We start from the raw sequence: 27,672 nt of genomic DNA on the forward strand, positions 1-27,672 counted from the left end.
GAAGAAATATGGTCGGTCTAGTTATCAAGAGGCCATACGCAGGCGGCCTTCTTTCTCAGTTTTTGAATATGGTAACATTAGCTTTAATGATGATCAGTGATTAGCGCCACCTCTGGAAAATTTGAAGTGAGGAAAAAATCGCAGTGATCAAACTGCCGGTCATAATTTCGAGTCAAAGCCGTCCATGAGTCGTTGCAAAGCCTCCTGATTTTTCTCGTAGTTTGTTCACTGTGTTGGTTAACTCGAGATTTAAGACTTAATGTCGTGATAAATTTTTTTACTCCCCCCCAGTTCGTATCGTATAAATATACAAATATATATTTTTTAGAAAAAGGTCGGTGATGTTGTTTTGATATTGGTTGTTTTTAGTTGAAAGATATTGATCACTCGCTCATCGATTGTATATAATTGAATATGCCCAACATCAAAGTTTTCAGCGGGTCGTCAAACCCCGACCTGAGCCGGAAAATCGTCGAGCGATTAGGGATCGACCTCGGCAAGGCCGAGCTTAAGAAATTCAGCAACCAAGAGACCTGGTGAGTATAGTTGCAATATGGTTTCAATTTACATGCTCAACCCGTGGCCCCGTGACCTCATACCTAATTTTTCAAAAATAAATTAAGATGCACATTGTGGGATCTTTTAAATCGCATATGCTCAACCCATTGCGGGCCAAATGCGGTCCTCAGAGACATTCAATGTGACCCGTGACCAGAAACCTAATTTGCGCAAAATGATCTAAGCGGCACATTTCCAAATCACGTAAGTGGCCAGCGATGCATTTCTAGATCACTTGAGTGACCAGCTGCTCAGTTACACATCACGGGGTGACCTGTGACATTTCCAGAGCAGAGCACTCAAGCAGTCCACAACACATGGGCTTAAGTCAAGGCTATAGCGGGGGGGGGGGGGGGGGGGGGTCTCGTCTCTTCGCCTCGAAATTTGAGAAAATGACAAAAAAAGGGAAAACGCTGGCCATTATATTATTACCTGTTATTCTATCATTTTGGTTTCCCCCCCCCCCCCCGAACGAAATTTCTGGCTACGGACCTGGCTTAAGTGGCCCGTGATACAGTTCCAGATCACTCAAGCAGCCCACAACATATTTCGACATCACTTGAGTCTAAGTAGGGCCCATGGTCTGGTTCCAGATCACTTGAGGGACCGGCGGCACAGTTTTAAATGATTGGTGACTAAAGTGAACTGTGGCGCATCTCCAGAGTACTTAAGTTGCCCATGGTACAGTTCCTAATGACTTTGGTTATCCGCGGCACATTTATAGATCACATGTAGCCCGTGGCACATTTTCATGCCAACAAATTTGCCCGCAATCTAGTAAAAGTTCAGCACCTTTGTCAAATAAACCAATATTGCAATTCCACATCAATTAAGTGGAGTTCAGCACATTTGCATATTACTCAAGTTACTTAGGGGAGGGGGGTGTTGTTACTGGTCATTAATGTGGCCTGCAGAGCACATTCTCACTTCAGTTAAGTAGTCTGTGGCACATTTCTTGACCGCTTAAACCCTCAACACATTTGCAGATCACTTAAGTGGCCTGCAGCACAGTTCCACATCCCTTAAAGTAACAGCCAATGAGACTTTTCCTGATCACTTCAGGGTATTGTGAAACATTTACAGACCACCCACTTAAGTGGCCTGTGTGACAGGTTTGCAAACCAATGAAGTGTCTCGCACTCTCGTAAAGGTGAAGCACCTCTGATTCACATCTATTGACTTTACATAATTCACACTCAACCTATGGCCCAAATGTGGCCCTCAAAGTCATCTGAAGAGGTCAACCGCAGCATCAAACCTAACTCTGTAAAAATGAACTAAACCATTGATTCATTAAGTCCTTTCTGGTTTGGTTAATCAGTGGTTATCCCCACATTTTCACCCTTTTGCTATGGATGCCAAACAGATGTCATCTAGATAAAATGACATATCGAATTCCATCATAGCTTTCAAGTGAAAGATGATCCTTGTTTTTCATTTCAATTTTTCCTTATTGATTCATAAAAATTCATGAGAAATATCGAAAATCATTAAACATTTTATGAATGACCCATAGCACACTCCCAGATTACTTGAGCAACTTGCAGCACACTTCCAGATCACTCAAATGGCCCGCAGCACATTTCTCTTGAGCAACTTGCGATATGCTTTCAAATCACTTGAGCAGATTGTGACACGTTTCAGGATCTTTTGAATGGCCTGTGGTAAGTTTCCGAACCATCGAAGTGACCCACTACACCTTCCAGAATCAATCTAATTGCTCTCAGTACATTTTTAAACAAAAGAAGCAGCCCATGACATGTTCCCAGATCAATAAAGTGGCCACTTTCTTTAACCCTTTAAGCGGTTTGGAAAATTTTACTGATTCACATTACAACTGCAACAGAGAAAATCACTAAACCTTCTGCACGATACCGCACATCTTTGCAAGAATATTTTCTGATTTTGTGCAGGTGATAAAGTGTGCCCCCCCCCTTTTTTTTTTTTTTTTTTTTTTTTTTACAATTACATGTCACGTGGAGTGTCTAGGCACCTTAGTTGTGAAAGTGAGAAAGTGATAGGTCTTCATCACAAAGAAAAAAAAAACTAGATTCACGACGAATGGCCGCACTCAAAGCATTCGCTCCAAAGCAGAAAATTTTGCATTGTTCTGCAAAGAGCCCTCTTTTGACTGAAAAAGTTCTGCAGTGAAAATTCCCACACTTGTATTTTTTTATACAGAAAGAGGTCTTTTCTTAGAATTCTTCCCAAGATAGTCACTCATTGCTCTACGATGTAGGCCTGTGTTGCCATTTTCTGCTTTTGGGAGCATTGCTGCAATAGATGTGTTCTCAGTAATTTATCACTGCTGTGCAAATGTTATAACTTAAGTTTTTATACAAAAATTATTTTTCAGGGATTGACGAATCCTAGGTCCTTAATGTGACTAAAAAAATTGGTATTGGTGTACAAAATTTTCTTCATGTGATTTGCTTGTTTAAACAAGAGTAATGTGATTGGCTCTTAGAATATTCGGTTGATGCTTAGATTTTTTTTTTCTCGATTTGTGAAGTCCTTTGACCTAAATTTTTCTTACTGATAAATCTTTTTTAGGGGTGTGGTAGCCCAGGTCGATAAGATGCTCTCCTAAAGTACCAAGGAATGTTTAGAGGTGTCGCGAGTTCGATACCTGGTTCATCCTTGTCTGAAACATCCCTGACACAGGGGTATGACAAAAACAATGACGTTACCACATAAAAATATTGCTACTGCATGAAGTCCCACATCAAGGGGTTAGCGCACCAACCTCTTGGCACGTATAAAAAAAGCTGCCATTCAGAATCGGCTATAAATTATAGATCCCGGTCTAATTAGCCCTTGTGTACCATTTTACAGAAAACGACCGTGGTGCAACAAAAATTATCAAATTAAATTTTTTTCAGCTCTCGTAGAGCTGCCACACTGTCCAAGAGCTGCAGAGCAACTTCCCAAAAATAGTTCCGAAATCAAAATCTGCTGTGTTATAGTTCACGCCGAGAGCACCTATAGATCTAGAACACTTCTGGCAAGAACATTTAGTCAGGTGGTTTTTCGCAGTTATCTTTTGCTTTTATTACTCATTATTAAAAGTTTGATTTCTCCTAATAAGTTATCTGTGAGATGATAAATAAAACTGTGTATTGATGTTTCTCCTGTTTTCTCATTTAATTTTTTCCTCCCTTCTAAATCTCTAGTGTCGAAATCAAAGAATCTGTCAGGGGTGAAGATGTGTTCATCATACAGAGCGGATGTGGTGAAGTGAACGATAACCTGATGGAGTTGTTGATCATGACCAATGCTTGCAAGATTGCCTCTGCTTCTCGTGTTACAGTCGTCCTTCCTCTTTTCCCGTATTCTCGCCAAGACAAGAGAGATAAAGTAACTTATGACTATATAAAGTGGTCATTTTTCTTTTTTTTTTATGATTTACAATATTTTATTCATGACATTCCCCAAGTTATGTACAGTTTTTTAATATGAGGAATATGACAGAATGAGGCGGCACATGCTATATCTACTGTATTTGCAGGTTCTTTGATTAGGTAGGAGGGGGACATTCTCACCGATGATGAGCTTTTTCTTATATGGGTCATTCTCACAAAATTGGACAAAAAGGGAAAAAAATATCAAAGTTAAATATCAAGCAAACGAATTCTTAAGGACATTACTTGCTGATGAACAAAATATAGTCAGCAGCAAAGTTTGTTCCAAATTAATGGTGAAAAAAAATCATTTCAGTTTAACCATGTTAAGAGATAAACAAATCTGACATGAAATTTAGTCTATTTCAGTAGTTAACTTGATATTTATGCTCAACACTCGCAACTGTTCCACATATTTCAGTATTTTATTTCCAACTTAGACAAGCACTGATACTCTGAATAGGTTTTTTTTGCCAATTGCATTTTTTATGTTTCTTGCTTCTTTTTCATCAATTTTGTGGGAACAACAGATTTCTAATTTGTCTGTTTGGTTAGAGCACAAGTTGCATTCTCAAAGCAGTCTTTAGATGAAAAATTACTGCAGCTTGAATGTTGCAAGAAATTTGGATTTTGTTTACTTTTTACCCCCTTAGCTTATGATTAAACCTTCCTTCTGGTTATCTAATGTCAGGAGAAAGACGTTTTTACATGTTTTGAAGCACTAGTTAACAACTAAGCATATTGAAAACATGTGCTTTTCAGAAAATAACACGAGATAAATTAAAAATAATTTTTAAATTATATATTTCTCACACACACAAAAAAGTAGTCTTAATAAAAACATTTTTTTTCATAAATCTGATTTATGAAGTAATTTACAAGTCCACCAAATGTTTTATCTACCATCTGGAGAACCTTTCTTCAAGATCATAGACAGACAAGTTAACCTAAGGAGGCATTGCTTCCAAATAAGAATACCACTAGCAAGAAGAGAGATTTTTCCATGGATTTGGATGCCACATGGGGCAAGAATATGGAACAGTCTGCCATCAGAACTTAAGTATGCGTCTCCTATGCAAGATATGCTTCTGTTATTGAGGATTTGGACTTGGCTCCGTATATGAAGGGGTTTCCATTCTGACAATTATTTCTAATTATTTTTAGTACTTATTCAGTATTATTTTATTATTTAGTATTACTTTTCCAGTGTAAGTGTATTCCATGCATTCTGGGTGATTATTGTGAATAAAAATGATTTACATTTCTAATTGATTTAAAAGGAAGTTCAAGTGATGGCTACACATTCTTCTTAACCTTTGTAACACAAAATTTCATAGGTGGCAACTGTTGTTGTAGCAATTGACAAATGTTTTCCAAATGGAGAAAAAAGTTGGGGAAAAATTTTTCATTTGGCAGAAATCTGGTTTATATTGAGTCTCTATATTATAAAATACTAGCTGATACCCGGCGACATTGCCGCCCCGTAAAAAATTTATATATGTATAGCTTATTAATTAATTCTTAATCAAAAAAATTTCTGCATCAAGTAAGAAAAAATTACTTTTATTTTTAAATATTTTAATTAAAAACTTCAGACAATCGCTTGTGAATACACAATATTTTTTTGTTTTTCCATCTGGTGTGTAGATGTACAAATTTTTGTGATTACCAACACGCGAACAGGCAACAAAAAGCTGTCCGTGTGAAAAACAGGGCTCAAGTAGGTTGATGCCTGCCACTGCTAGCAACTGGCCTTGCCCTTTGTTGATTGTCATGGCAAAAGCTAAACGAATCGGGAACTGGAATCGCTTCAAAGTGAATGACATTTCTTCAGTGATAATCGGGATACGTGGAATGAAGACGTCTTCTCCTTTGGCATATCCAGTTAGAATCGTTGCTTCAATGATGTACTTGTGCAATTTCTTCACGCAGAGTTTGGTGCCATTGCAGAGTCTCAGTGTCTCCAAATTTCTTAAAAGCGTTATAAGTGCTCCGACTTTGAGGGTCAAGTTGTGTGGTGGCACACCCGGAATATCCAAAGACTTCAGAAATTCTGCAGGATACAGAACTATCTGCGCTGTGTCTGTGACAGTGGCAACGATTTGTAAGATGTGGAGTCTCCTGGAATAATTTTTAGGATTTTTTTCATTGATCTTGTTCACACTGTTATTTTTCTGTGCCAGGGAAGCGATTTTATCCCTGGAGGGACAGAGCCTGGGTCGTGACTGGTTTGTCAGAATCGCTCTCTCACAAAGCTACTCATGGTTTCAGTGATTTTGTTGAATGTTTGGGAAGACTTTGTTTGCAAGTTCTCGAACTGAGTTTAACAACTTGCAAAATCCATTTGGGAATAATCAGTCCAGTGCTTGGGTCTACGGGAATTCTTCCATTGCCAAGTTTAATCAACTGATGTGAAAATGATAGCAGTGCTGAGTCATTTTTCAGTTGAACTCGCATGTTGGTGGGAAATGATAATTTTTTAACTTCGTGCGAGAGTGTTGATGATTTGAGGCAAGCATTGAGTTCATCAGCTGGCATTGAAGATTTTTATTCCCAGTTTTGTCGTCATAGTTGTTGTTCTCTGTTGTTAGTGACGTCATATGTCCTGCTTGTACAGCGAATATTATTCAAACGCCTTTTAAGCATTTTTTAAATTGAAACTATACCTCTACGATGGGCGGTTGATGAGATAAAGGCCACATTAGCACTTACAGGACACCCAGTATATAGGCTAGCAGAAATACCCGGCGCTTCCCGTGTTTTCTTCAGTTACTGGGAGGATTGGAAAAGTGACAAACCGTTATAAAGGAATAAACTGTTATAATAACAAAATTAAAGGTGTGACAAACCATTGTAAAGGCATATATACACGTCTGAAACGTATTGTTGGAAACCACGGTAACCAAAGTAAACGTTCCGAAAGTGACTGTTGGGGCCCAGAAAAAATTGTTTCCTGGCGGTTTTTCGCCTATTTTGGGCATTTGCCTAGCTCTGACGAACTTTTAAAGTAGCCTACGGTTCAATCCCTGTCCTGTTTGGTATGTATGCAAAATTTGACGACGATCGGTCTAAAACTGTAGATTTGTATAAAGAACAGACAGACATACTTTCACATTTATATATAAGATAATACTGACCAAATTTCATGTTTATAGTTTCAGTGGTTTGAGCTCAGCGATGATTGCCCCACATAACCTTTGAACCCCCTCTATGACCCCTTGAGTTGTCAAATTTCGAAAAACTCCTTAGTGAGTCTTTAAATCATGAAGTAAAACCACTAACCAAATTTCATATTTCTAACTTCAGTGGTTTTAACTTGGTGTGATTTCTCTGAATATGGGGGTGGACAATTTCCGACGTCTGTTACATTTTGCTACAAAAATGCTGAAATTCATCAATTCTGTGTCATCTTGTGCCAAAAACAAAATTTTCCCTTAAGAAATTTTGAAGCTGCATCACAATAGAAGCTTGCTTTTCGATAATTTAATCATTTATCCTTCCCGCAATTTGATTTCTTGGGGCCACAAATTAGCTTGAGGACGTCCCCCTCCCCCTAGGATTTGGCACCCAGGCTTCAGACAATGTATGAAATAGGGTCAAACTATTCAAATTGCTGCTCATCCACAGAACAATGAAGAAAAAACTTCGAATCGCTGTCTGTTTCCAGATATTTTTTTACGAAAAAAATTTGAAACCTTTGATTTATGTGTTCCTTATGTTAATTATTTTTTTTAATTCTGTCAATTTTCCCTGACTGGCTGTATGTGATGAAACATTCGTGTATATTTTAACAGAATGGAAAGTTCAAAAGAACGTATTATCACACTGGAAAAACAGCAAAGATGTCTGCAGTCTTCACCCACCATCAGGAGTTGTGACCCAAAAGCTGTCTGTAAAGTCAGGGTGTCTGTGATCATGGAAAAGTAATGAAATGAGAAAAGGGTCACAAAATAAGTGAAAAATAGGAAGTGAAAACAGATGTACTCAGATTTTGAATTTTTTGTGAGAATAGAATCACTCTATTAAATTTCTAATAGTTTAATCATTATTTTCTATAGTGTTTATTTCTATAGTTTAAATTAAAAGTAATTCAATTCTATGGTTTAAATTACTATAGTTTAAGTTAAAAATAATTTAAGTCTATAGTTTTTAATCACTGTATTAAATTTCTTAGAATTTCTAATAAGTATTGTAAGAATGACCCATCAAACAAAGTCATCTCAAAGTATGTTGAATCAAACTGAGGTAATGATCAAGAGCGAACTCAAAAAGAAACACTTATCATTTTAAATATGAAGTGGGTAAATTCTGGTAAAACAAGCAAGATCAAACATTAAAAAATGCTTGAAACTGAAGAGAACAAAAGCACAGTGTAGACTTGCATCAGCGGCAAAAACTAGAAAAATAATTACTTTTATAATGAGTGTTTTAAGTCTCTCCTGTAGTGATTTTTTTTAATTAGTGATCTCCAAGTTTACAAGATAGATGTAAAAATACTCATTTTATAACACTGTTTTTTTAAAGTAAAAAGTAATCAGTGTCCACTACTGCATATATGTATATATAAACTGTGTATTTTATTCACTGCCAAAATTTTAGTGCTACAAAACTGACAAATGCTGCTACGAAAACAATATTTTTGCTGCTACAAAAATAATTTTTCCTTATTCAAATTATTCCCTGCTGAATAACCTTTGAAACCTTTTATGATTCCCCCCCCCCCCCCCCCAGGGGTTGAATTTTGAAAAATTCTTTCTTAGTGAGTAACTACTGACCAAGTTTCATATTTTACTTCTTCAGCGGTCTTGACTTTATGATGATGAATCAGTCAGTGAATGTTATTTTTATATGTATAGATTTTTTTTTTTTAAAAAAGAATATATTTTGTTTTAAGATAAAAAGTTATTTTAAAATGTGAAAAATAGGCTGGGGACAGCCAGGAGAAGGACATTTCCTTTAGAAATTAAAAGCAAATTTCGAGCAAATTTTAAAAATCTATTGATGAAAAAATTATAAATATTGTCAGAAACAGGAATATAAATAGAAAGTTACAAAAAAAAATTGGTGTCAAATATATTAATCATAAATTGGCTGGGTGGGACGCAATTTGGGCCACTAGTGAGAATCACCCATATGTAATTTCAGTGGACATAATCCAAAGCTCTGTTAAATCTGAGAAATGAACTCTCTCGAGAAGATCATCAGATGATTTGGAAAAATTTGTCGTGTAAGAGTGGAATATTTTCAGATGGCAGGATCTGCTTCTGCACCAGCAATGGTCTATTTGTATTGCCCATCTTCTATCTTTTAATAGGCATCGGCAAGGCCTGTTTCTTCCATGGGCAAACAGGGCATGTTCCCAGGACCTACAAATTTTTTTTTTTTGGGGGGGGGGGGCATTTGGATACCAGAATATGTATTTTCTTTCAATATTTAGATTTTTCACAAAAATATCTAAATATTTTTAATTTTTTACCGTTTTGGGAAAAGAACTGGCCCTCCATTCCCCTCTAGCCCGGTGTATGCTTCTACCTCAAAGAATGTTATGTATAAAGTGTACCTCATGTTTGCCCAGGGCCCGAACTTATGAGGAAAAGGCCCTGGATATAGGTACATTGCACGGTTGGTTGGTTCAAACCAGTTGAAATAATATGAGTATCTTATAAAGGTGTTTTTTATGGCTTATAATTTGTCTTCTTTTTAACATGATACTTATATTCATTTATTTTCTCGCACAGAATCGACAACCAATATCTGCAAAGCTGGTAGCAAACATGATTTCAGTTGCAGGAGCCGATCATGTTATAACTTTAGATTTGCATGCCTCTCAGATTCAGGTAATTTTTTTTCTCCTTATGTCACACACATGGGAAAAATCTACTTCTATTGGTCCGAGTAAGAGTTGAAATAAGAATATTTGAGATATTTTCCATGTAAAAGTAATGATTCCCCCCACCTTTTATCTTTGAGTTTGATAGTCTGAGTTGTGCTTTCCTCATAATGTAACCACATTGTTCTTTTGCCAAGGTCATTCCTGTCCTTACCATGGTTATGTGTAAACAAGCTACCCAGAAGCTTTTTAAATTGTTATTTTTCATATTAAATTATGCAGCAGCAATGAAATTTAAAGCGGCAGACTAAATGAAACTGGGTAGCACCTTTGTTCCTTTTATGTCCTCTGAAACATTTTCATTTCCCAATGCAATCAGTCACATCTTTAAAAAAAAATTCATGTAGAATCGTGAGTGGCAACTACATTAGAGCCATTGGTGTTTCAAAGCATAATAAAAAATGCAAAGGCTCTCGCAGGTCATGTCAATACATATTATATTTAAAAATAATAAGATTGCATGTTAAATACTCAAGATGCATTGTCATTGTGCTGCATGTTAACTTTAATTATTTTTTTAAATTTATCAGTCATGGAAATTAATCTTTAAATATTTTCTCAACTCGCCCACACAGAAAACTAAGAAATAACAGAAATTATAAAATTTGGTCACTCACCAACTAGAGGATTGTTATGCAGTCTACATCCTAGCCTCAGATTTCCCCACTCGCCTCTGGGATTAATTGAAAGCATGTCATTGAACTCACCAGCATTAACCTTAGTTGAAAATCTAGAAGTGCTTCAGTGCTTTCCACTATATTTACTGGAGCATGTTCACCAGGAGAGTGCCTGTATTCCTCCCTTTACAAAAAGGATGAGGAACTTTACTTTTTGTTCCTTTGTTCAGGGGAAAAACCTTATCTGGGGATTAGAAAAATGTTCATTAAAACGAAATTTTTGCTATGACGGTATCCGTTAAAATGGGATTCGACTGTATATTGAAAATTCTGTAAAACTAAACAAAAAGCAATTGACATGAAAAAACTGCAGGAAAAACATTATAAATTGCCCTCTCAAGAAATTATAGTTGTCTCCATATCTAAGTATAGGTAGTTTATCGATTTTTCCCGATATTTGTATCATATTTATTTTTAAATGTGTCTTTTTTGTTATTTCATGACCCCCAAGGGTAAGCTATTCCATTTATTCACAACCTTATTAGAAAAAACTCCCTGCAACACACCACAACTTAGAGTCATCCTGGTGTCCCCTTGTCGAAGCAGCTTATTAATTGGGTATTAATAACTTGTGATACGCCCTATCCATCCTGTTGAAAATTTTAAACACTCTGATTATACTTCCCGGACACTTGCATTCATCTGATGGGAACAAATTCATAAAATCTAGCCTTTCTCCACAGTTTAAGTTCTGTGTATTAACAAGAGCCAGTATAACACTCCCCCCCCCCCCCCACTTCTTTCGAGCAAGTATGGTCTCCAAAGCCAAAATATTTTTTCAGTATTTTGTTTGAAGAAAACAAATTATACTGTGAAATTTGGTCCATTAAATCAAGAATTAACTGTACCGAATATTTTTTGGCCTAATTTCTGCTCAGTGCATTAGGATGTGTGTAAATAAGATAACCATATATACATCTTGTTTCGTGTAAAAGTACTGGGCAGCTCTGTTTTTTTTTAATTACAAGACTAATTATAAATGTTATTAATCATGACTTCATCAATGTTTTAATCAATTTCTGTTTTAGGGGTTTTTCGATGTCCCTGTGGACAATTTATATGCTGAGCCCGTTGTGCTCAAATGGATCAAAGAAAACATTCCAGAATGGAGAAACTGTGTTGTAGTCTCTCCGGATGCTGGTGGCGTCAAAAGGTCTGTTCTTTTGTTTATATTTTTAAGATTTCAGAATTTTTTAATGTGTTTAAAAAAAATTTCAATTACTATATATACTTGTGTATAAATTGGCCCCTTTCCACCACTCTAAAACCACAGTGTGGATGAATGTTTTTCTCCTCAAGTATTGACCTGTATATAAGTCAGTTCTTCCCCCCCCCCCACCTTCAATTTCAGAACAAATTTTTAAACAAAACTTGACTTATACACGTGTATATATGGTATTTTGTCTTTTCCTTGTACTTTAGTAGATGAAATATCTTCTTGTAATTTAATATTTAGACTGAAGCATCAATATATGTCACAAATAATTTGAGTTACTTCAACTACAGTAGAATGCCCATTTATACAACTCTCATTAATATGGCTTTCACATTTAAACGTTGTTTTGGTTCAGTCCCAATTAATCTCTATATATTTTATGAATGTTGAGATATTTCATTTATACATCACACAATTTCAATTATATGACATTTTATTTTTTCATTGATTTAAATCATAAATTTTGAGAAAGGTATCATTTACATTAATTGAACACTGTGGTCACTGAAAAAAAAAAAAAAATTTTATGTTTGTTCTTGGAAATACTGTGAGCTCTAAACAAAAAGAATTTATTTTTATGGGCCCTATTTATGTTATGGGTCTTAAGTCGCTTGACACTTGTCTAAGACCTGGGGTGGGCAGCTGCCCTTCCCCCCAACCCAGTGTCTCAAAGCAGAATGTTATGCATTGTTATGCAACGAGCTCTCAGTTGACTGAAAATGTTCTGTGGTAAAAATCACCATAATCACTTAAATACTGAGCTTACTGACTCCCCAACCCATTTTTGAGTCTTTTTCCACATGGAAAATATCATAATAGATAAAGTTAAGTAAAATGATTTATTCATATCATTATATTTATTTGACCAAAAAATAAAAGCATAGAATTTTTGAACATGTGGGATTGGTTCGTTTACACTAGTGATTGGTTCATTTAGACTAGTGTTTTTTCCCCAACAATACTGCCTCCTTGGATGTGATGGAATGGTCCATGGGGTCAGTAGAAGCTACGAGTATAACATATGATTGTGTGGGTTAGCTTGTATTGGGGGGCGGTAGAAAATAAATTCTGAAGAAGGGAACAGTTGGAACAAAAAAGTGCAGGAAACTCTGGTTTACACACTAATTTTAAACTAAGTTTCAGTTGTACTATTTTCGCATTTAGACAAAATTTTGACACATTTTCTCGAACGTTTTATAAACAGGGTTGCACTGTATATCAAACCTAGATCCTGCCACTAAAAAAAGGTAACCATTCAAATTCAACATTATCTGTCGCGCAATTACCTTTTCATTTAAACTTTCATGACATTCATGTCATGTCATATTTAAACTTTCGTAAACTATTTTTCTTCAGTTTCATGCTATATGATCCATTTATCATGCAATAATTAGAAGCTGATGATATTCATATTTTGTAATGCACTCAAGTTGTTGTGAGATACAACTCTGTTTTCTGATGAAACTCAAATGAGTTAATATTTTTCATCAGGGTAACGTCTTTGGCTGATCGCCTGAACATAGACTTTGCTCTACTTCACAAAGAACGTAAGAAAGTCAATGAAATTTCATCTATGGTATTGGTGGGTGATGTCAAAGATCGGTTTGCTATACTGGTAGATGACATTGCGGACACTTGCGGTACAATATGTCATGCAGCTGATAAGTGAGTTGTTAATAATGGTATTTTTTACAGTTTTTGTTTTGTTTATTAACTGATAAAAACCGTTCTGTGCTTTTTGGTACATTTTGATAGCTATTAAACACAATTTGAATAGGAGAGAAATATTTCACACCCCTGTATTTCATGTGATTTCTCATATGATATACAGAATGGCCACAATTAAACTGACACTTCTTAAATACATTTATAGCTCAATACATCCGAAATGGCAAGAAATTTCATAAGATTTTTACAAAGAGAAAAATCCTTAACTCTTCAATGGAAGTAATATATTGCTTTACAATGCTTTAAGACTTGTAATAAACAGAAAAGGTTGAATGACAGCGACAGAAATTAATTTTTTTTATTTAAGATTGATATTTTTTGATTAATTTGACTATTTTAGATTTTTGCTGCACTTTTCATTCATGACTTGAAAGTTTGTATTCAATGTTTCTATGCCACCATATACTGAAAATGAGAGGGAACTGCAGATAGATTCTTTTTTTTTTTTTTTGCATTATACCGTCAACAAAGTGTTAATATGCCATGAATGAATTATTCCCATCGAGCCTATACTTCTAGAGGAAGAATGGCGTTAGCAGTCTCCTCCTTGACAGTGCTGAGAAAGCTATCCTAAACATTATTTGTTGGAATATCACATGTGTTTACTGTCAGTGCAATCTCCATTATTCTCTTATTGCATCCATAGCAGTTTAAAGGGAAATGAGAAAGGGAGAGACCAATTTTTTTTTCCAAGATTTCTAATTATTATTCCAGAATTAATGAAAGAAATTATTCTAGAATTAATGAAAGAAATTATTCTAGAATTAATGAAAGAAATTATTCTAGAATTAATGAAAGAAGTCCAGAATTAATTGAAAACAATTTCAGAATTGATGGAAGATATAATGCCAGAATTAATGAAAGAAATAATTCCAGGATTAATGAAAGAAATAATTCCAGGATTAATGAAAGAAATAATTCCAGGATTAATGAAAGAAATAATTCCAGGATTAATGAAAGAAATAATTCCAGGATTAATGAAAGAAATAATCCCTTTAGAGATTGGACTGTACATTTCAATTTGCAAATTGCCTGGTATGAACTATGTATGCATCTAACATGCCATGTGATATCCTTGTATTTGATGTTGCTTCTGTCATGGCAGCTCCTTCCTCCCTCCAGTAATATAAACTTGATGGTTATTCCTTTCAAGTTTACTTCTTTTGGTGTATTTTAAGACGGTTTTAGAAAAATGTACAGTAGCCACCACTTATAAGAATCACTGGTTATAAGAATCAACTGCTTATAAGAATCAAATCGGCAAAACAAAATCTAAACGTTGTTTTAATAGGAAAATCATCTGTTATAAGAATCAGAGTTCCGCTTATAAGAATCAAACAAAAAGCATTTTTTCTCAAAAACTGCCACTGTTCATCACAGTAGTGGGAACATATAGAATATGTTTGGTTATTCACAAGATTATTTGGAGGACTACTTATTGTCACTTTTACCTTTGTAGTAAAAGCAACCCATAATGACTGTTGTCTTTCTCGCCCCCAAACAGTAAAAATTATAGCTTTGTAGTCAAGTGTACTTCCTTCCATGAATGACAGAACTTATCTGCAAGAGATTTATGGCTAAAAAAACAAAAATGGGGGGGTTTTTTTGTGATAGAAGTTTCTGATAAGGAATCTGTATAGTGCAGTGTTTCCCAAAGTGGGCAAAATGGCCTCCTGGGAGTGATAGAAAGCTCCAGAGGGTGGTAGAAGCTACGGGTATAACATAATTTCCGGATATAAGAATCAACCGCTTATAAGAACCAAAATGGCTGAGCAAAACGTGATTCTTATAAGCAGCGGCTACTGTATGTGTGTGTGTGGGAAAGGATACGAACTCCCAGAATGGTTGGAGGGAGGAAAAGAACATTTTGGATTGCTTTGGAAAAAAATAGTTTTTTTCCCTAAACGATTCAGCTAGATCCTGAATTTTTTCCCCTGAATTATCTAGTCATTATTTCAGTTCATCTTATTCTATTTTTTCCACCCACAATTTATCATAGGTTAATTGAAGCTGGCGTTCAAAAGGTGTATGCGATTCTAACCCATGGCATATTTTCTGGATCGGCTATAGCAAGAATCAATAATTCCATGTTTGAAGCTGTCGTTGTCACCAATACTATACCTCAAGAAAAGAATTTGACCGATTGTTCCAAATTACAGGTATGTCAAATTGCCTCAAAATATTTTTTATGTCATTGGATTGACCCTCTTTCGTTACCCTGTCATGCCTTCGAGACATGACCCTCTTTCGTTACCCTGTCATGCCTTCGAGACATGACCCTCTTTCGTTACCCTGTCATGCCTTCGAGACATGACCATATAGCCAAGAAAGTATAATTTAATTAAATAATAGATTAAATTTTAAGAAAAAAAGAACTTTCACTTTTAAACTTATAATAAAGCATAACAATGAAAAAAAATTTGATCACTCACCACCTTGTATTTTGGGCCTAGGGTGCCTTTTTAATCATATCGTGAAATTATTACTCACTCAACTCTAAGCAACACACCACTAAGCGCCTTTAGCACTTTAAAAATTAAATGTTTATTTTTGTCACGATTGAGACTAATCATCCCTCGAGTGCCTTAGTGCTGTCACTATAACCTTATCAGAGAGATCATGTTCCCAGAACAGAGTATCGGAGATTTTTTCTCTCTCTTTTCCCCAAATGGAACAAAAAAAACTTCACTTTTGGTTTCTTTGTCCTGGGTCTAATTCCTCCAATGGGTTGAGGTAGGCACCTGATTGGAATCTGATTTTACGATTGGTCTAAATATTACCTACCAAACTGACTGAGCTGAAGATTCTTTAGCAAGAGTCTGAGATATTCCACGTGATTCAATAAACTGTAAATGTCTTCTGTCTCTTTTACTCCAGAGATGTCATGAAAAACAAAGCATGTTATGGTGTGGCAATTTTATGTCATGTAAGAAACGATTGAGACTTGACTGCATCATAAAATTTGTAGCATGAGAAAGAAAATACGTATTTCAAGTGACTGACTATATAATCACAAATTATTTTACTTTTAATTGGTTTGTATTAAATATTTTAAGATGGGAATTTTAATCATGACAGCCCAGTTTTATTTCAAGTTATTAATTCCTTACGTAATTCTGTTTTCTTCAGTGTATCGATGTCTCTGTTATCTTGGCTGAAGCGATTCGAAGAACGCACCATGGTGAGTCAATATCCTACTTGTTCAGCCATGTGCCGATGTGAAGGGTTTTGTTTATTATAGAAAAGGAAGAAGAACTGACTGGGGAAGAAGAAAATGACTAACGTCCTGCTTTTTTTCCATTTGTTTTTGTTTTTTTTGTTTTTTTCATCCAAATTCTTAGAATATCTCAGGTGTTGCAAAAGTGTGAGTTTTGTTTTGTGATCGATAATTTGGGTACTGATTTACATTTAGCAGTGAAGTAATGAAGGCGGCCTCTCCCCTGGCAGAAATTAAGTTTAACTATGGGGAATTCAAAAAAAAAAATTTGTTTGCTACATTTTCATTTTTAATATCAATTGCATTGAGTTCGAAATTGGATGACTAATTATTTTCAGTATTATGGATGCGAAACTTCCTTTGTGATCAGTGCTCTCTTGTTTTCTGCAGCATCATCTGTGATAATATAGTGCATTTACCAAATATTTATTTGATATAATGAAATACTTGGTGTGCTTCTTATTCTGGCATGTACATGAAAATCACGCAGTTTGTCACAAATGTATACATATACAGTGAAAATCGTATATAATGATACCCTCCGTATCAATAATTGCCTATGTAACACAATATTGCTATCTGGTCTCTACGCACTTCTCACAGTGGTCATCACATATTTACACTGTGAAGTGTAAATATGTGTATGATATATATCTATAACGATACCTCTTTTATAATGATACATTTCTCTGTTCCCTTGAGTATCATTATATAGGCGTTTCACTGGGTATGTAATATATATTTATATATACACCAAATGCTTTTGATTTGTGATGCATTTATTATTGCAAACTCTATTTTTTTCCCTTTTCAATGGCCATCATCGAAAACCATACTGTAAAAATAAGTGTCTGTAATGTGTAATATCAATGGGAAACAACAAAATGTGGAAGCGCTGTATGGAATATAGTGGTACCTCAACTTACACGATTAATTCGTTTTTATAAATTATTTGCATCTCAGAACAAATTTTCCTGTACAAAATTTATAGACCTCCCATTAATTTGTACCACCTACCACAAAATATTATATCTTGTATACCATATTTACTCGCATATAGGACAAGATATGGTTGTAAAGATTAAAATGAAGAAAACTAGATTTATTAATGAAACTTCTTATTTTGCTTGTTCACAAATAATAGCATTAAATACACATATTAAGGCAAAGAACATTTTCTTAATGCCATCATCTTTTATTTTCTCGGGCATCCCCTCCAAAGCTTTGTTACAACTCTTCTATTTCACTACCACTCCATAAAGCATCATCCTCCAATCCATCTAGTGCATACATGCTCAACCCATGGCCAGTGGGCCAAATGTGACCCTCAGTTATCTGATGTAGCCCATGACAGTCAAACCACGAAAGATTATGAAATCACTTAAGTGGATCGCTGTACATTCCTAGATCATTTACTGCCAATATATAATACTCAAAAAGTGTCCAGACACATCTCCATTTCACCTACAGTTGCTTTAAGTGGCTCAAGGTACAATTGCAGTTCACTTGAGTGGCCCACGGCACATTTCCAGTTCACTTGAGTGGCCCACGGCACATTTCCAGATCACTTGAGCGGCTCACAGCCACTTACAGATCCCTTATGCAGCTTGCAACACATTTTCAGTTCACTTAAGCAGCCTGAATAAATTTTGTGGATCACTTAAGTGGCTCTTTTGCGCATTTGCAGATCATTTAAGCAACTCGCAATGCATTTCCAGATCTTCATATCCCCAAAGTGAATCGCGGCATGTTTCTAGATACCTCAAGTGGTCTTCAATGCATTGCTGAACCAATGAAATTGCCAGCACTCTTGAAAAGCAGACCCATCATTTCAACTTTTTCCGGGGGGGGGGGGGGGGCGAACAAAGAACATATATATATATTATATATACAGATATATTGAGTATATCACCTTGTTTCTCCGTTTCTATTGTATTTGTCATCAACCCCTCAAATGACAGGCCTGTCGAAAAGGTTAAGAATCTCCGATCTAGTGTATTTTAAATGTAGCATTTCAGTTGTAGAGATATACTCTTCCATCCAAATGACACCCTCCCTCATTACAACCTGTGAAGCATTAGTTTGTTTGGTACAGTTGTTTAGTTGTTTGGAGCCACTTCATGATCTTTAGCAGTTAGCCAGTCCATGCACATTTTCCTTACGCGATCTTAAAGAAAAAATTCTAAAAAATGCAACAAATCCTTTTTGCTTGCGCATATAGGACAACCTAGGTTTTGGAAGCAGAGAAAGTTGGATAAAAGCACCTCATCCTATGCCAGGAGCATACGCAGGATTAATCTTTGGAGGAGGCACAAAAATCTTCTTTCCTAGAAATTTTGAGTTACCACCCTTCAAAAAGCATTTAAATTTATAGAAATTGGTTAATATAACAGCATATAAAGGGTACTGTCTTTTAATATTTCAATTTTTCCCCTGAAATGAGTTTTTTTTTTCCCTAATATTTGATTGGCTTGGGGGGCACAGGCCCCCTAAGCGCCCCCTGCATATACCTCTGTCCTCCTATATGCAAGTAACTATGGTAAATGCAGATTAATATTGATACAATAGCAATGTATTCTCTGCAGAATAAGTAGTTTTGCTTGCAAACAAAAATACAGTACATTGTACACAGAGTTCAATCTGTTTTGTATATTTTTAAATTATTCTTTTATTAATATGTTGATTACCTGATTAACTAATCGCAAGTTGATGCATTTTCAGCAAATATTTTCACTTGTAACTTGGACTGTGTGTTGAGACACACAGCATATACCTCTGTCCTCCTATATGCAAGTAACTATGGTAAATGCAGATTAATATTGATACAATAGCAATGTATTCTCTGCAGAATAAGTAGTTTTGCTTGCAAACAAAAATACAGTACATTGTACACAGAGTTCAATCTGTTTTGTATATTTTTAAATTATTCTTTTATTAATATGTTGATTACCTGATTAACTAATCGCAAGTTGATGCATTTTCAGCAAATATTTTCACTTGTAACTTGGACTGTGTGTTGAGACACTCATAGGTCAAGGTACCGCTGTAATGGTGTTTCAATAACCGAATTGGGCTTCCACAAAAATGTCTGAATGTGTTAGTTTCATGTACTTGAAAGAATTGTCTTCCTTATTTGTATTGTTTACTTTTGTTTTTTGTTTGGAACGTAATAACGGAAAATTTATTTTGTTTATTTGGAGTATTTTATTCTTTTTTTTTCCTCCTCGGCTAGTCATTAGTTTTGTGATGCATTAATACTGAGAATGGTGCATATTATAAACACATACACATGTGATATGTTTTATATCAGAGCTTTTCTTTTTTTTCACTGAATTATATGCTAGAAGCCAAAATAGTTTTGAATATTTTAAATGTTGAGTATGTGTTAATTTATATTGAGAAATTACCTCGGTTTCCAGCATTATGGTTACGGCTAAAATATTTTTATGTTTAATCCTTTGTCGATTTCAGTATCTCACAGAAAAAAGTAATATATGACCGAGTGTGTGGCATCTAAGATGTATAATTAAATTTCTTTAATCCCCAGCATCACATTTAACGCTTTCGCTCTCACAGCATTTTGTTTTTCTAGTCCAGAAAGCTCACACTTTTTTTGAAAATTTCAGGGTTTTGTTCAAAAATTTCTTGTAGGCCATTTTTTGGTGGCCATTTTTAATCATGAAACATAATACAGCAGAGCTTCTCTTAGCTGACTTATGGGTGCAATTTGACCTTGGAGGTCCTTGCGCCAAAATCTGATCCAGGCTAATTGAGACCCGTGGGGGGAAGGCAATCATATTAGAGAAAATACAGAAAATTTGTTAAAAATTCTTTGAGCCGGAGGAAAGAGTGAAAATGGAATGCAATATCAATAAGACCACGTAAATTATGCTGGAAGGGACTATTAGTGATGTTGTTTTTAAGTTTACATTATAATTTTCCTAAAACCAAAACAAAAAAATCTTGGACTGAAAGACTGCTGAAGTTTCAAACCTGGTATACTTGTTCCAAGATATTTGTTCCTCCTTGAGCATTTTTCTAAAACCGTTTCTGAAGTAAGGTTTTGAACATTAAAACACAGCATTTTTTTCTGCCTGTTACAGAGATTTCCATAAGTTTCTATGGAAAGTCATTTAATTCGTTCCAGGTGTGGTCTAAAATTTCTCCAAGAAGCACTGTAAGAAAAGACAACTGACCAAAAACTGAAATGAACAGTTTCACAAAATTTGATAAATGATAATTTACAGAAAGTCGACAAACTGAAAGTCTTTTTATTTTACACTATGTGCACATCATCCCAGTCGGGTTTGTAGATCTTCCCCTATGTGATGTGCTCAGCTCATTTCTGTATTTTGACCTATACAGATGGAAAAGATAAGCTTTTAGAATATCCTGACCATTCAGCTTGATGCTAAGATTCTTGCACCGAAAGCACATGTTCACTGAAAACATTCAATTCTGAGCTCCTTTATTTTCTCTCTGCTCAATTTTTCATTTTACATGAAATGATTCAAAAACTATTGAAAGAGAAGTGCAGGTACATTTGCTAAAAGATTCCGAGTTTGCCATGAATTAATCGGGATCGGATGACATTAATTGCAATGAAGAAATTTGATTGGCAAGAAATTTCAGCTCGTAAGTGGCTATATTATGTTAGCGTGCACATCCATATAAAAACATCTTTGTCAGCTGAATTTGTATTTGTTGACGGAAGCTGAAAAATCATCGTAAACCAAGGTATCACTGTAGTGTTGCATTGCTGCAGTGCAAAAACCATTTTTTTCCTACAAATACATTTACAAATCAAATAGAAAGTTGCTATTATTACTATTTTGTAGCGCTTTTTCAGATTTTGTCGGGTATTCTTTAATTTTTCAACCAGTGTTGCAGGGAAGGAGAGTCGGATAAGGCTACTGAGCATTTTCTTCGCAAAACATATCTGAAGATACTGTTTCTGACTAAGGATTCAATTTTTTTTATATTTATGATAATTTTACCCCATATTGTGTGAATCCAAAATAAAATAAGGTCACATGATTTTTACTTCTCTCAAAAGTCGTTAACTTATTCATTTCTGTATAATGACTGGTGAAATCCTCATTTTGCCCTGACTGAGAATAAAATGTTTTTAGCGTTATGATTTGCTAGATTGCTATGTTATCAGTTATAATTTCCATTAGAATAATATGAAGTCATTCATGGAAAAAAGAATTTTTCAAATATCATATTTCTGCAGAGATATCAAAAGTCATACTTTGTATCTGGCATGCACGAGGACATCGAAAAAGAAGAGTGTTTGCATTGAAGTCTCGCTATCATATTATATAGAATGATGGATTCCATATAACGTCACATTTCTAAATGTTTCCTACTTCTTGAGCCATGCTTCTCTCTATAGCAATAATCTTTCCGATCGACACAATCTTCACATTATTCTTTACTGTGTCACTGTAGACACCTTTTACTGTGTGATATTTAAATTATACTTTTAGAGTTATCTAAAACAGACTGATTCTGTGATTTCAAACTTTTTCCCTTTGATGCTTCTTATTTCTATATGATCATTGCTTCTGCTTTTACAGGGAGTCCTGAAACTCCATGTACGAAATTAAAAATGAGGTAGAAAACAACTATATGCGTGAATTGTATTCACATAAAGAAGAGGGACCGAAAACTACATCCACATTGTAAAGAAAATATGCGAAGACAACACGAGTACAATATAGGGGGAAGCACTTATCAGGCAAAACTTGATAGTGTCATAATTGGTGGGCACGGAATATGATTTTACAAAAGATGTTCCAAGTTCCGACCATTCATAGCAATTCATGCCTGACACTGCATGGATTGCTGAACATCTTCAAAGACACTTGGAGATAAGCTGCAATGACTATTATTACCATAACATCCAATATCAAGAACAACACATGTTTTGTATACAATGGCATAGCTACCAAGTTTCCCAGACTTTCTGGGAGGATCCAGAATTTTTATTCCATCTCCTGGACTCCTAAAAAATTGTCATATCTCGCTAATTTCGACATCAATTGTAAAAAATCTTTGTTGGGGGGGGATTAATTCAGAAAAATTACTTCCTTTTATTTTAATCCCCAAAATGTCACAAGCGTACTGTAAATTGTCGCCATTGGTGAAATTGCAAAAAAAATACTTTATTTTCACTGGGAAAAGACAAAATTCCTCAAACAGCCAGCTTCAATTCTGCCTTTCAACATTTGAAATCGGTGAGATGACTTATATCTGCTTTCACCATATTTATGTTCCATTAAATTCCTATATTCGTTTCGGGAATGATAACAATTTTTTATTTTTAACAAGATTTGATTTGAAAGGCAATGCAACCTACTGATTGACAATGATTTGTGACTTGGTGTTAATCGGCGATGGCTTATACCATGTCACAATTTTAGAAAGAAGGAAAATCCCTTCAATTTTACTTTGATCAATGAAAAATCCCCACATTGTTTTCAAAAATCCTTTTTAAATTTTTGTACGGAATATGGATCTGCGAAAAAACTCTCCTTAGTTCTTATCCTTGGAAGTTGGCAGCTGTGCAATGATCTCGAAAAGAGAAATTGATGTTATATTGACTTTTTTTAGATCGACCTCGAGCACTAGCATAAAGCTCCATAGTTTCTAGTCATGCTTCACTATCTGAACATGGTTCATATCAATGTTTTCTACCTCTCGACAGTTTCAAACAGACATCTCTGTTTAGTGGAAGTAAAATGAAATCTGACTTTTTTTAGAATCTGTCACATTACCCTCAGCACAAACACTCAGTGTGATGTGAGGGGGAAGAAAATTTAATTCAAAATGTGAAGTCTTCCTCAACGGCTTCACATTTCATTCAACATGAAGATACCACTAATTTCATCCCGTTTTGCCAGAGAAACTCTATAGATTTTCTGGCACATGCACCTTTGTCAATCCAACACAGTGAGGAAACATTCGACGAGCTGTTTTAACGAATGTATTTTTAAATTTATTATTTGCAAAAATTTTTTTTTTTTTCTTGTGCAGAAGTGATCCAATCTGCGGAACTGCTTCAATGAAATTGCCATATTTTAGTGTGAAAAAAAAATTCCATGGATTTTTTTCTGTATATTACGAAGGGCTTTGAGTCACCCGTTTCCATTCCAACAATATGCAAGTCCTTTACTGTGTAAAATTTTGCAGAATCCTCATGAAATAAATTTATATACAGATATATATATACACACTCAAGTATCCATGCTTTAATAAGTGCAATGCTTTATTTTAATGATTTTATACATATTTTTTCTGAAGAAATAAAACTATTTACACAATTTATTAGCTTGTTCTCATTGTCTCATGTTACAGTAAATGTGATAAATTTGGTTATTTATATATGACTGCATACCATTTCAGTATCGCCTTCACTGAGGCAATTATGTACGATTTATTTATATGAATTTGTGAATGGCAGGTTGGCACGTACATCGCAAAAAGGGGAAGAGACACAAAAAATAGTAATAATCAGACAAACTAATACAAGAAACAAGTAAAAAATACAGGGTGATTATAATTAAAGTTCCCGTATACCCTCAGTAGTTTTTCTCAAAAACTGCTTATCTGAATACAGCCAAATTTTTAGGATATCCTGATGAGATTTATGAAAAAAACATTTAATTTTATATATATAGACCCCCAGGTTAAATAGTGGCACGTTTTTATTTCATTTTCTCATGGTCCATATAACATATATGCAGTTTCAATGGAATAACATCTACCCGAACCTGCGCTATATAGGTCTGGGTAGTTACAGTATGCTGATACTGCTCACCAACCACCCGTCAATATACTGACACTACTAAATTATGCAGCGCCTGTTCTGGGGATGCATTCCATTGAAAAACTGTATATACTGGAATGAAAATGAAAGGAAAAAACTACCATGGAAAAAAGGAAAATTCAACAAAAAAGCACCTCCTTTTTCACCTGGTGGTGGAAGATTCAACTTTTTTTTAATTTCATCTCTCTCTCCTACGGTTTCATTAAGATACCTTGAAAAAGTTTTCAGTATTCGAATAAGCAGTTTTTGAGAAAAACTCAAGAGTACAGGAACACTTTAATTATAATCACCCTGTATATGAAAAAAAGAACCTAAAACTATTAAAAGAGGTGTATATCAAACTAAAATTATCTAAAGCAGTGTAATGGGTGATCAGTTAAAACCACAACGACTTAAGTGCTGGCTCCAAAATGATAAAAACAGTGAACTCTAAAAAAAATTTTAAAAACATAGCATCAAAGATGTGGAAACATTGTTTTTTTAAAGCAGCCTTGAACTAATGGATTGTAGGCTTCACCACAATTTCACCAGGTAATGAGTTCCATACGTGAGCTGTGCAAATAAAATTATGGTGCTTTGTAATATTTTTGCAGAATGGAATTCTGATTGCAAATTTGTGGTCTCTTGCTGAGTTGGTGTAAGTAAGGGGATCGACTGCTATGAATGTTAGTCCTCTACGTATTTTTGGTAGAGCAATATTAGATAAAAGAAGAGTTGACGCCATTACGTGAGTGTTGATTCATATGTTCTAGTCTTTGTAGGATTTTTCCCCGAGATCAGGTAGGCTCTTTGTCTAAGCACCTGAGTGGTACAGTGGTAAGATGCTGCTTTGCCGCTCACCAACTTGGTCATATATTGCTATACAGCAATTTCGAACCAGTGGAGTTGGGTGGGAAATGAAGGAGCCATCTATCGATGGTTACCCTAGGCTCAGTAGGCAAAGAACTTGTTTCTGATGTTCTTTCCCGGATTCGAACCTGTGGACCTTGACAGCAACCTCCATGGTGAGAAAACGAGCATCCTATTACTTCACCATTTGGGTGCTAAAACATGATGCCAACAGCATGCAGTGTTCACAGGTGGTCACCCTCCCAAGTACTAACCACACCTGATTAACTTCTGTGATCAGTTGAGAACCTGTTTTCAGCATGGTATGGCTGTTGGCAGTGGTAAGATGTCATGCACTCACACAACACGTTCTGACATGCACCGATTCGTTAGAAATTCCGCAGAGCAATGTGTGCGAGGTGCATGTTCAGTTAAGTAGTAGTGGTGGTGAGATGCTGGTCTTCCACCATGAATTTTACCCTTAAGGTACGCAGGTTCGAATCCGGGGGCAGAACATTGAAAACAAGTTCTTTACCTACCGAGTCTGAGGTTGCCACCGATGGATAGCACTTTCATTTCCCACCTAACTCCACTAGTTGAAAATTGCTGTATGGAGATATGACTGGAGTTGGAGTGTGGTAAAGTAGGTAAGTTCTTCGTAAATATTTTTTGTGGCTGTTCAAGCATTTCGATATCTCCCACTCAGTAGGGGGACCACACAGGAGAAGCATATGTTCACCTCATAATGAAATGTTTGCACATAAAATATTCCAAACTTTACAGAAAGAGCAAACAATGGATGGGATGCCTCATCAAATATAACAGGGTTTTTTTTCCTCTATAAAGAACAGATAATTGCCATTTTTTTTCCAAAAGTTCTAATGGGTAAAATATGATGTTCTCAATCTAAAACATTCATAAAGCCATTTTCGAAAAAAAATTAGTGAATGTTTTCATTATATAATGTGACAATATTCTAGAATAGGTCTTACAAATGTGTCGAGTACCTGAATAAATATCAAGTTGGTGCATTTACGATGTGTACAAAATATCAAATATGATAGTCTCTTGACATGCACTGAGATTTCACCGTAATGGCCTGAAAAATTCAAGGATGTATTTATGGGGATACCGAGTTGGTTCATGGTGTTCGGTGACTGATGGAAAGCAGATGTTACCAATGGAATTCTGGCAGCTTAGGTTGCCATGCCGAAGATTGAGAACCACAGTTTTCGAGAGTAATATCAGAAGTTACGTCAAACCCAGAAACTTCTCCAACTCCCAACCCCACCTCGTCTGTAATCACGACAGTACCCGGGGAAAATATGCTGGAAAAATAGTGTATGTTATGTTTTTTTTTCTTTTCTTTTGACACAAAATAAAGTGTTCCAGACTCTGTCACGAAGATGGGCTGCAAGAGATCCTAACAATGGGATAAATCCGGTGGCAAGGTTCTGGCATTCATTCATTCAGGCACCATATGCGAAGCCTGTCAAAAGCAGCCTGAAGGTTGTGGAAGCAAGAGTTGAAATCATGAATGTTTGTATAAAATTTTACATCGTCTGCATAATACCCAAAAAAAGTTTCGTTCATAAATTTAATAAATACAGTGGCAAACCTTGCTACAATGGTACTCAATATAATAAATCCCTCTACAACGATATTTTTCCAAGTATTGTGTGGAAACGTCTATACTCTAATGTTAAACATCTGCCTCTCGATATAAAGCTAATCCCTCTACAACAATATATTTTCTTTATTTGCAGAGTATTGTGATATATTGAGGTTTTGCTGTACTAAAAAAATTATCGCTTTTACCGCGATTGTTGAATAATACCCAAGCATCAATGATATAAACATGATAAATCATAGTAAATTCATCACATTTGCCAATTATGCATAATCAGCATTTTGTATTGCTAAATATGATAAATCAGTGCCATCGCCATGATAAGATTTATTACCTAGATGACCGTACTTGTGAGCCAATCTGAAGCGTATATGAAATCTGATTCAACAAATTTTTTCGAACATCCTTAAAATAACTTATAATTAACATCTATTTGACGAACTTTGAAATTTGACATCAATATAACGAACTCCTTACAATATATAAGGCTATATATTTATATGAACCTTACAGCACTTGGGCATTATGCATAATTTCTGATAAAAGTTTGACACATTTGGCAACTATGCATAAAAAAATGATTTATCACATTTACTGTAACAATCATATTGTTCAAAATAAAACCTGTTGAAATCTCTCAAATGTGTGTTCCGATTCAAAATCAAATTACTCTTCCACCCCCATAATGTGTTT

General features: G+C 35.2%; 1 protein-coding gene across 1 annotated transcript; it reads left to right on the top strand.

Annotated features, from left to right (window-relative positions):
- The first annotated feature begins 169 nt into the window (after positions 1–169).
- Positions 170–18,206, top strand: LOC149089312 (ribose-phosphate pyrophosphokinase 1-like). The gene is made up of 7 exons (XM_089237753.1): positions 170–536; positions 3,732–3,915; positions 9,698–9,796; positions 11,555–11,679; positions 13,234–13,407; positions 15,470–15,629; positions 16,600–18,206. Exons 1-7 carry the CDS (start codon positions 415–417, stop codon positions 16,690–16,692), a joined length of 957 nt encoding a protein of 318 aa, XP_089093879.1. The 5' UTR covers positions 170–414; the 3' UTR covers positions 16,693–18,206.
- Positions 18,207–27,672: the final 9,466 nt, after the last annotated feature.

The sequence above is a fragment of the Pholcus phalangioides genome, unplaced genomic scaffold, assembly GCF_987345545.1.
Source record: "Pholcus phalangioides strain wild (caught in Gottingen) unplaced genomic scaffold, Ppha-v1.0 ptg000002l_1, whole genome shotgun sequence".
NCBI lineage: Eukaryota > Metazoa > Arthropoda > Arachnida > Araneae > Pholcidae > Pholcus > Pholcus phalangioides.